Genomic DNA, 12,001 nt, shown 5'->3' on the forward strand with positions numbered 1-12,001 from the left:
ACAGGAACATAGATAACGGATTCTAGAGGTCAGCCAAGGCTGGGGTTTGGTACGTTTTACAGAATTAATGGGGAATGGGAGGAGCGAGAGTATCCAGAGCAGAGGAGAGAATAGTATCATAGGAAGAGACAACCTCATTGACAGACTTGGATAACATAGTGGTAGAGAAGAGATTTGAAACACTGGAGGACAGAGTAGAAGGGTCATTAGCCTGAAGACTCCTAAATGTATTGGTTAAGATTGGATGGGACTGGGGAGGAGGGTGTTTAATTGTGAAAGTTATCAGATGATGGTCAGAGAGGGGAAGAGTTGAGGGTTCCCTAAGTTTGGTGAGAGAGGGAAGTACATTAGGGCACCATTAACAGGGTGGAAAATACTGTTTACTAAGCTGTGCTAGCGTTTTAGCACGCATTAACCATGTAGATGTCCATAATATTCCTATGGGTGTCTACACAGTGCGTGCTAATTTTTAGCAAGCGCTAAAAATGCTAGCGTGCCTTTGTAAACAGGGCCCTAGGAGAAGTAGAAGAACAATGGTCAATACTAAAAGGAGTAATATGATAGACACACACTATCAACCTTTCTTCAGTACCCATGACACACACACACTATCTACCTTTCTCCAGCCCCCCACTCATGACACACACACACCCTATCCACATTTCTTCAGCCACATCCCTCATGGCACAGACTATCCCAAGCACTTTTCTCCAGCTCCTCAATGGCAGAGACTACCCCATACACTTTGCTGCTCCGCTTTCCCATGGCACACATCATCTCATCCATCTCGCTCTAGCCTCCACCCCCCCATGGCATACACAACCCCATTCACCTTTCTGCAGGCCTCCACCCCATTCCCATGGCACACACAAATACACACTTCATGCAGCTTTTTTCAGCCCCCCTCCCCACAATCCATACACCTTTTCTAGCCCCCCCCCTACACTCCATCTATGCTTTTTCCAGGCTCCCCACTGCCTCCCTCCCTTCCTTCCTCCCTCCCTCCCAGAAACTTGCTGCTCCAGGCTATAATCTATTCTAAAAGACCAGACCTTGATAGCCACTGATGTGCATAAAACAAGAGACAGATCTGAGTCAGGAGTATGCTAGGGTGCATAGGTAGAGGACTAAGCAGTAGGAAACAGGAGATGATTATGGTACTGTATAAATTGCAGCTGAGATTTCATTTTGAAAACCATATACAATTTGGAGGTCACATCTTTAAAAGGATTTAAACCAGATAGTCAGTCCAAAAGGCAAATAACAAAATGGTCAACAGTTTTTATCATAAAGTATAAGGGAACAGATTTAAAATCTAAAATGTATATTCTTCAGGATAAAAGAGGTATAATAGAAGTGTTAAAGCATCTACAAGGTATATATACGCAGGAGGCAGGCCTCTTCAATGAAAAGGATGCTTTAGAATGAGGGATCATGGGATGAAGGCAAAAGGGAGAGGATTCAGGAGTGATTTAAGAAAATATTTCTTCACAGAAAGGATAGAGGATATGTGGAATGATCTCCCAATTGTAGTGGAGGCAAGGACTATGTCAGAGTACAAAAAGGCATAGGCTAAGTGCAGCAGTTTCCTGAGGAAGGGGAAGGCATATTAATGCTGAGCAGAAGGTAAAGATGGGCCTTATCCTCCAGCATATTCTTGTTTTCTATGTATATAGCAGGGTTTAACAAATCAGCAGAAATGGTCAATGGCTGTTAAATGGCTACTGATAAAGATCAATAAAGATGCATTTCTGACGTCAGAACTTTCCTGCCTTCTCTCCATTTTCATGAATTGTATTCTTCTTTTCTTTTTAAATTGCCATTTACTTTTCATAGCAGCTTCACTGTGCACTGGATCAGACACCAGCTCTTCTGTGCTCTTGAAGCTGAATGAGTAATTAGGGAGAAGAAAAACACTGTCCTTCAAGCTGTGAGAAACACGACAGAGTGGTTCCAGCAATGATGCGTATATGCCACGGCAGTTCTTCAAGAAATAGGAATAAATACATCCTGCAATTGTGTTTTTTTATATAAATATTTCTGCAACTTCATGATGATTTGCTTATAACATATCGAATAACCAGAGTGATCACATTATTTTATGTTTATAGTATAGTCAGAGCCCCTGGTTTTCTATGGCAGGGTTTTCAAGATTCTACAACATGAGTTTTCAAATTCTATAGCAATTTTATGACATTTTCATAAATCTGCATACCTGCATATTGAACTATGCAATTCTTAAAAACTTTGACCAAAAATATTGGTCTTTCTTTTATGACCAGCTCATTTATTTGAACCTTTATTGAGAGGAAAGGGATCTTACTGATTAATACTGGGAAAGGAGAACAGGGATACTGAACAGGGGAAGAGATCTGGGGGATGTAGAGCAAAAGAGCATTGCAGAGGAAGGAAATGAAGATGGGATTTCAAGCAAGAAAGGCAGCAGTGAGGGAGGGAAAGGAAAGAGGGATGGGGTATTGAGGGAGAGGAGAGAAGGGGGAATTATGCAGCAAGGGAAGGAGAGGAAAGGTGAAGAGAAGGAAGGAGAGGGGGTATTATTAAGGTATGGAGAAGAAATAGGGAATGTTGAGTTGGGAAGAGAGATCCAGCTGAGCGGGATCCTCCATCTATAGTTCTGCTAGTGGGTGAACTGCTTCATTAGCACATTGTCAATAGAGAGAGCCAGGCAAGCTCTACAGGACTCCAGGGAACCTATCTGTCCCTTCTGATTGAAAGTACCCCCCACTGGTCACAATGCAATTGGAGGACTCCTACTCAGCATAGAACAAGGAACAGTGATTGGAAGAGGAAGAATGATTTTCTCACACTTCAGAGTTCCCCCTTCTATCCCTTTATCCCCCTGATCCCCTCTGAGCTTTGCCTGACATTTCTCATCCCTACTTACACCTACAGCATCTCCATCCCCCTTTCTCCCGTCTTCCCACCTTTAATTCCCTTACTCACTCTCCACCATTACTCTCCCACAGTCATCTACATCCTGCCACTCTCTCCACATCCCCTTCTAATCTCACTCACACCAAGCAACCCCTCATTCACTCTCTATGTTTTGCCCACACAACCCATAGCCCCTTCAGTCTCAATACTTGTCCTCACTTCCCCTCATTTTCTCCTTCCCTCCGCATTCACACAATCTGTTTTTCCTCTGTATCCCATCACTTACATCTCTTGCTCATTCCCCGTTCCCTTTCTCCTTCCTGACCTTTATTCCCTTCCCCCACCCCCAATAACCTGCAGCTGCTGGTTATATTTAAAATCCTCCCCCCCCCCCCCATGCTCCCCCCATGCTATTCGGCATCAGGAAGAGAAGGAAAGCTGGTTGTACTGAACTGCATTTCAAAGTGGTATGGCCCACGGCATCAAAGGGGAAGTTCATGGTTCAAACTACAGCTCTTCTCCTCTTGCTGCTGATCATCATTGGAGGAATTTTAAATACACCACCACCTTGCCTGATCCACTTGGTACTGGTCCCCTGTACCAATTCTGTTCGAACCAAGCAATTCTTTGGAAAGTTCTGGATTTTGCAGACCTTCCCAGTACCACAGAATTGCAGAAGACCAAGGTTCAGGCTATGTTTTTTACTAAGAAAAAAAAGGCTGAGTTCATGCACATGAACTGGTAAATATATTTTAAAGAAAATTTGTTCGTAACTTGCATTGTTTCTTTCTTTTTTTAACAATAAGCATGGCCCTTAAGCTACAAACTAAAAACAAGGGTAAAGGATCACGAATTTGATATACTGCCTTTGTGTGAGTACAACCAAACCGGTTTACACATCTTATATGCATGTACTTTCTCTGTCCCCTAGTGGGCTCATTCTCATTGTGAATACATTTCTTTCAGGACAAACCAAGCAAAATGGTGCACTAAAGTTGAAATCAAGTCTTTACAGTACTTACGGATTTCACAGTTTGCTCCAACCCAGCCGTGTGGACAATGGCAGGTGTATCCATTAGGCTGGTCTATGCAGGTCCCAGCATGATGACACGGGTTACTGTCACATTCATTTATATCAATATCGCATTCTTCACCTGCAACACATAAATTAATCTGTCACTGCTATAACAGTAAATATGACTCTGCTTGTAGTCTGTCATTTCAGTCTCAACCAAGTCAGAATAGGCTCAATCATGTTATTAGTACAGTGAACAAAAATTCTGGGGGATAATTGTTAAAGGCCATCGTTGCATGAAAAAGAATGTTCTACATCCAGACATAAAGGCAGGCAGGGGAACTCACATGATATGTTCGAATCAGAACTTAGAGAACTACCAGAGATGTCCTTTTACAATGCTGCAATAGAAAGTGGCCTTAGCACTCACTTATGCAGGTTTATCCCAAGTACTAAGACTGTTTTTACTGTAGCCAGAAAATGGACGATTTTCCAAATTAATGGCCATGCACTAATGTTCAACAGTATACCAACCAAAAGGAAAGGAAAAAAGCCCTACATGAAGAACATTCAAAAGCAGAGTAGGATGGACCAAATAAAGCTTCCAACGATGATCAAAAGAAATACACTTTTATTGACACTTTTAATTTATGGTACTTTGTCAATAAGAGTGTTTTTTTTTTTTTACATCGTTATTGTAAGCTTTATTTGGTCCACCCTACTCATGTGCTAAAGCTGCCATTATCGCACCGCGATTACAAAAAATTAGCATGTGAGCACTTACCACCAACTTATTTTGTAGGCGATAAGGGCTTGAGCACTAATCCTGCACTAATCAGTTAGAGCACAGAAATGTAGAGGTGCTAATTGATTTGTGTAGAAATGCCCACTCCCTGCCCCAGACATGCCCCTTCCTAGAAAAATAAAAAAAATATATTTTTTTTAGCACGTGGTTTGCAAAGTCAGATTTGGAACTAACCATGGGATGCCTCAGTGCATTCCGCAATAACCCTTTTAAGCTGCGGTACGCATGCACTAGTGCTTACCACAGCTTAGTAAAAGGAGCTTATAGTATTTTATAAGAGCCTCCACTGTCCTGTAGAACCTGCTCATCCCTTGCTATTGAAAATATGATACTGAAACAGCAACCCCACTGGTAGGAATATAGGTGGAGGACTCCCACACAGCTTAGAGAGAACACTGGTGTCTAGTGGGAGCAGGAGAAATCCCCACTTGGGTTACAAAATGGCCACAGTGACCCCTAGCTCTAATCTTGTGATACTACTGCTAGGGGGTCATGCTGGCATATTCAGTGCTCATATTTACACACCTAACTGGGCTGAAAATCTGAGAAATATTTACCTCCGCATGTCACTATACAGCTTTGTATACATCTGGTTTGTGCTGTACAAATAACTATAATAAAAATAAGCAACCAGAAGAATATGGTTGATGATTAATTAATTGAGTGGTACAGAACTGGATAGTAGTGCTGTGATTCAGGAGAGTCGTGTAAGTTTATGACTACTGTGGCCAATGAAACTTGGAATATTGAAAGCTGAAGTAGGTATCACGCATGGTTGAGCAAACTTAAATGCCTGATCCCTGCAACACAACATAACTAAAGTACGTAATGGACAAAACCCAACTCTTCTGTTAGACGATTCTCTAATGTGGCGTGCCACATGAACCTTATCTTATCACAACATCACTTTGTATTTGTTCTCACCGGAGTCTGCAAACGCCTCTCCAGAACTATGTCAGCCACATGTAACAAATAAATAAAAATAAATAAATAATTTTATTGCCATCAATGTTATCAGTACCTCTCTTATCTTTAAACTACTAATCTCAAACACACAAGTGTAATTCACAGTATCAGTGTATCTGGAAGCTAGTTTAGGGGCTCATTTTCAAAAGAGAAAAATGTCTCAAAAACAGTGTAAAATGGCATTTGGATTTTTTTTTCTGAAAAATGTCCAAATCATGATTTTCAAAACTAGGATTTGAGACATTTTTCTCTGCAGTGCAGGCAGCAAGGGGATGCATGGAGCAGTCGCACGGCTGTCAGCTCCACCAGTCCCCTGCCCCCTCTGACGTTACTTCCTGTTCCAGGGCAGGGGACCGGCAGAGCAGACAGCCGTGCAACTGCTCCATACACCCCCTTGCTAGGATGAAGGGGGGTGATATGCTTCGGGAGGGGGGGGATGATGTGCCTCAGTGAGGTTGGGGTGTGGGGGTGTGACGCTTCTCAGGGGGGTGACATGCCTCAGGGGGGCGCAGCGGTGACCCACCCCGGGTGGCAAGCAATCTAGGTTCGCCACAGGGCTTTTCCTTTATGATAGATACTCACACTTCTCAACAGCCGTTCTCCTTCTCTCTCTCTCCTTTACTCTTCCCTTGGTCTCCCTACTGGTCTCCCTTGGTCTTACCTACTGCTCATTCTGAGCTTTCTATTGTTAACCACCTAACTGTCAGGTAGCAATTAAATAAATAAATATACCTTGTCTTACAACAAATTTTATTCACTTCTTCTGTTTATATTCCGCATATATTAACATATTCTACAGTACTAAGACAAAAGTCAGTTCACACAATAGTTTGCAGAAAGACTAGGGAGGCAAAGAAATAATATTTTTCAACTATGATTAATTTTTATAAATGCAAACTTTAGGAAAAATGTAAGTTTTTTTTAACACACTTTATGGCAGAGCTCGATAAATCCAGGATGCCAGGTCACCATAGCAGCTAGAAATTTCATCCTGGCGCCCAGAATGTCATACTCCTGAAAGATATATTTTCCGTCCGCAGCGCTGCCTCAAACTGCTTCTCTTGGCCCTTGCAGGGCGATCTGGCTCTGCATATACTTGAATCCTATGGTGCAGAGGGTTCAGGTGTGGCTCTTGCTGCCTTGGTGGGCAGACTAAATGAATCATGCAGGTCTTTATCTACAGTCACTTACTATGTCAGCAATAAAAAAAAAAAACAGTGGGCCACTTTAGAACATGTTGAGGAAAGAATCCTTCACTTTGTGGCTCTGGTACAGCTGTATCAGCTGCCCCCCCCCCCCCCCCCAAAAAAAGCCAAATTGGAAAGGAATAGTAGTTTCTGTGACAATGCTTGGAAAATACACATTTATATTTCTAAAATAGCAAAGATAAATGTGTTTGTACTGGCACATAGACACTTATATGCTAATTTTCAACATGTGGAAATGTTCAACTTTTTTTTTTACTAAAATGGATGTTTATGCTGCCTGCACTCGTGCATAAAATGTCCCTTTAAAATAGCCTCTACATCAGCAGGTTCTGGTGTAAAGTACTAATGAAACTTGAGCGGTCCTAACCTGTCTAAAAAGGGGAAGACTATCAGCAGCATAATCGAAAGAGAAGGACGCCCATCTTCTGACACAAATCGGGAGATGGGCGTCCTTCTCCCAGGGGCGCCCAAATCGGCATAATCGAAAGCCGATTTTTGGCGTCCTCAACTGCTTTCCGTTGCGGGGACGACCAAAGTTCATGGGGGCATGTCGGCAGTGTACCGAAGGCGGGACGGGATGTGGTTAAGAGATGGGCGTCCTTGGCCGATAATGGAAAAAAGAAGGGCGTCCCTGACGAGCATTTGGCCGACTTTACTTGGTCCAATTTTTTTCACGACCAAGCCTCGAAAAGGTGCCCAAACTGACCGGATGACCACTGGAGCGAATGGGGGATGACCTCCCCTTACTCCCCCAGTGGTCACCAACCCCCTCCCACCCAAAAAAAAAATTTTACAGCCTCTATGCCAGACTCAAATGTCACACCCAGCTCCATCACAGCAGTATGCAGGTCCCTGGAGCAGTTTTTAGTGGGTGCAGTGCACTTCAAGCAGGCGGACCCAGGCCCATCCCCCCTACCTGTTACACTTGTGGTGGTAAATGAGAGCCCTCCAAAACCCACCCGAAACCCACTGTACCCACATGTAGGTGCCCCCTTTCACCCCTTAGGGCTATGGTAGTGGTGTACAGTTGTGGGGAGTGGGTTTTGGGGGGGGGGGTTGGGGGGCTCAGCACCAAAGGTAAGGGAGCTATACACCTGGGAGCATTTTCTGAAGTCCACTGCAGTGCCCCCTAGGGTGTCCAGTTGGTGTCCTGGCATGTGAGGGTGACCAATGCACTATGAATGCTGGCTCCTCCCCTGACCAAAGGGCTTGCATTTGGTCGTTTCTGAGATGGGCGTCCTCGGTTTTCATTATTGGCAAAAACCGAGGTCATCCATCTCTAAGGTCGACCATCTCAACATTTAGGTTGACCATCTCTTAGGTTGACCCAAATGTTGAGAATTGTGCTTCCCCGACCGTATTATCGAAATGAAAGATGGGCGCCCATCTTGTTTCGATAATACGGGATGCCCCGCCCCTTTGCGGGGATGTCCTCAGAGATGGGCGCCCTTAGAGACAGGCATCCCCGTTCAAAAAATGCCCCTCCACGACTACTAGACTCTCCATTATCTCTATTTATTTAATTTATTCACACTATGATTTATATACTGCAGTTCCAGGGAAACTGCTCCCTGTAGATACATCCTAGGAAGCAGAAACTTGGCATACACAATTTCAAAATGATTTGCCAAGTTTGCAGAAATTGCATCTGGTAATATAGTTTGAAATAGAGATATATGAAATTCAGAAATTAAGGACTTGTATCCAGAGTACATACCAACAATGCAGAAAAAATATAGAATCTGATACATGTGAAACAAAATTTCTGTACAAAAAAAGTTTCAACCATATTTAAGTGTGTGACTTATCGACTAAAAGGACAATTACACAATGGGGCACCTACAATTATGTGGTAGGAGCCTATTCTACAAAATAAAGTAATTGCCTTCTTTCTTTTATAGAATACTAACAATTTATGCCAGCCATAGAGTTGCTCCATTCAAACCACCTCTCTTTTATCTCTTCCAGTCAAAGTCACAGAGAGACAATATAGATGCACACAAACATTCTCTACATGCATTCCCTATATTTGCTTATACCATTATATACAGGCTTAGTGCTGTCCAAGACAAGGATGATACCACAGTTTTTGTATTTGCAAAGCTCTTAAGAGAAATTGGGACATGTTATGTTAGTCTGTTGTCTGACTATAAGACTGGGCACACCTGAGCCTGTAAAATTCTTGTGAAACAAAATGAACACATTCTACATGTAATCCCAGCATGCAGAAACATGCATTTATCTAAAACTCTGCGTGTTCTCTAGTACAGTATTCTCATTTGCTGAATTATAAAGAAAATTACAATGATTAGTTTGAGCAGCGGTTTTATTTAAAGGAACCAAATTTTAGGTGAAATCTTGCTTCATTTTACAAAAATGGGGTAACGTTCTGCACTTACTGTGCATTAAGGTCCAGATTACAAGAATGGCACCGAAAATTAGGCACCAGGAAATACTGACACTAAGCACTATTCTGTAAAGTGTATTCACCTTTTATAGAATAGCGCTTAAGCACAGATCTCACACCTAGACTTAAACCTGTTGAAACGTGGTATACATGTTGGTGCCCGAGGTAGGCGCACTGACCCAGCATTCTATAACTATGCACGCAAATTTTCAGAACACCCCTGACATGCCCATGCTTCTCCCATGGCCACACCCCCTTTCAAGATACGCACTATGGGAGTTAGGCACACTGCCATATAGAATAGTGTGCGGCTAGATGCATGAGCAAATATTAATGTACCAATTAACATCAATAATTGGTTGTTAGCACCTAATTATTACTACTACTACTACTACTACTACTTAACATTTCTAAAGCGCTACTAGGGTTACGCAGCGCTGTACAATTTAACATAAAAGGACAGGCCCTGCTCAAAGAGCTTACAATCTAAAGGACAAGTGAGTAGACAATACGATAGGGGCAGTCAAATTGGGGCAGTCCGGATATCCTGAAGGTAAGAGTTAGGTGCCGAAGGCAGCATTGAAGAGGTGGACTTTAAGCAGAGACTTAAAGATGGGTAGAGAGGGGGCTTGACGTAAGGGCTCAGGAAGGTTGTTCCAGGCATAGGGTGAGGCGAGGCAGAATGGGCGGAGCCTGGAGTTGGCATTGGTGGAGAAGGGTACTGCGAGGAGGGATTTGTCCTGTGAACGGAGGTTTCGGGTGGGAACATAAGGGGAGATGAGGGTAGAGAGGTAGTGAGGGGCAGCAGATTCAGTACATTTGTAGGTAAGAAGGAGAAGCTTGAACTGAATGCGGTATCGGATTGGAAGCCAGTGAAGTGACCTGAGAAGAGGGGTGATATGAGTATATCGGTTCTGGTGGAATATAAGACGTGCAGCAGAGTTCTGAACAGATTGAAGGGGGGATAGATGGCTAAGTGAGAGTCCGGTGAGGAGTAAGTTGCAGTAGTCAAGTCGAGAGGTAATGAGAGCGTGGACGAGAGTTTGGGTGGTCTGTTCAGAGAGGAAAGGGCGAATTTTGCTGATGTTGAAGAGGAAGAAGCGACAGGTCTTTGCTATCTGCTGGATGTGTGCCAAGAAGGAGAGGGAGGAGTCGAAGATGACTCCGAGGTTGTGGGCAGATGAGACGGGGAGGATGAGGATGTTATCCACTGAGATAGAAAGTGGAGGAAGAGGAGAAGTGGGTTTTGGTGGAAAGACGATGAGCTCAGTCTTGGACATGTTCCGTTTCAGGTGGCGGTTGGACATCCATGTAGCAATGTCAGTTAAGCAGGCCGATACCTTTGCCTGGGTCTCCGCGGTGATGTCTGGTGTGGAGAGATACAGCTGGGTGTCGTCCGCATAGAGATGATACTCGAAGCCATGAGATGAGATGAGGGAGCTCAGGGAAGAGGTGTAGATTGAGAAGAGAAGGGGTCCAAGGACAGATCCCTGGGGAACACCAACAGATAGCGGGATGGGGGTGGAGGAAGATCCATGAGAGTGAACTCTGAAGGTGCGGTGGGAGAGATAGGAGGAGAACCAGGAGAGGACAGAGCCCTGGAACCTGAATGAGGACAGTGTGGCAAGGAGTAGATCATGATTGACAGTGTCAAAAGCGGCGGATAGATCGAGGAGGATGAGGATGGAGTAGTGGCCTCTGGATTTGGCAAGGAACAGGTCATTACAGACTTTAGAGAGTGCTGTTTCTGTCGAGTGTAGAGGGTGAAAACCGGATTGAAGTGGATCGAGGATGGCATGAGAGGAGAGAAAATCAAGGCAGCAGCTGTGAACGGCACGCTCAAGTATTTTGGAGAGGAAGGGTAGGAGGGAAATGGGGCGGTAGTTGGAGGGACAGGTAGGGTCAAGTGATGGTTTTTTGATGAGAGGTGTGACTACAGCGTGCTTGAAGGTGTCAGGGACAGTTGCAGTGGAGAGAGAGAGGTTGAGGATATGACAGATGGAGGGGGTGACAGTATGAGAGATGGTGTTAAGTAAGTTGGTGGGGATGGGATCAGAGGAACAGGTGGTACTTTTCGAGCAGGAAAGAAGGCGAGCGGTTTCCTCCTCGGTGATGTCTGGAAAGGAGGAGAAAGAGGCCTGGGTTGGTTGGTCGAGGGTTGAAGGGTGAAAAGGAGGAGATGGTTTGGTAGTGAACTCAAGGTTGATCTTTTGCACAAATCGGGAGATCGCCAGCGATCCCCTGAAACCGGCCAAATCGGTATAATCGAAAGCTACTTCTTTCCATCGCAGAGCCGGCAAAAGTTGAAAGGGGGCGTGTTGGCATGGTAGCGAAGGCGGGACAGGGGCGTGTGTTGAGATGGCCTGCTTCACCCGATAATGGAAAAAAGAAAGCCGGCCGTCAGGAGAATTTGGACCCTTTTTTTTTTAGGTCCAAGTCCAAAAAAAGTGCCCCAACTGACCAGATAACCACCGGAGGGAAGCGGGGATCACCTCCCCTTACTCCCCAGTGGTAACCACCCCCCTCCCACACACAAAAAAAACAAAATCAGACATTTTTTGCCAGCCTGTATGCCAGCCTCAAATGTCATACCCAGCTCCCTGACAGCAATATGCAGGTCCCTGGAGCAGTTTGTAGTGGGTGCAGTGCACTTGAGGCAGGTGGACCCAGGCCCATCCCCCCCTACCTGTTACACTTTGGTAAAT

At 44.3% G+C, this 12,001-nt stretch overlaps 1 protein-coding gene across 1 annotated transcript in view; it reads right to left on the reverse strand.

Moving 5' to 3' along the window:
- The window catches only part of DNER (delta/notch like EGF repeat containing), a 347,962-nt gene that overhangs the window by 15,843 nt on the left and 320,118 nt on the right, over window positions 1-12,001 (reverse strand). Inside the window, exon 11 of the mRNA XM_030216224.1 lies at window positions 3,918-4,049. Within this exon, the coding sequence (XP_030072084.1) occupies window positions 3,918-4,049 (132 nt within the window). The remainder of the gene's footprint in view (window positions 1-3,917; window positions 4,050-12,001) is intronic.

Source organism: Microcaecilia unicolor, chromosome 10 (genome assembly GCF_901765095.1).
Source record: "Microcaecilia unicolor chromosome 10, aMicUni1.1, whole genome shotgun sequence".
In the NCBI taxonomy this organism is placed as follows: domain Eukaryota; kingdom Metazoa; phylum Chordata; class Amphibia; order Gymnophiona; family Siphonopidae; genus Microcaecilia; species Microcaecilia unicolor.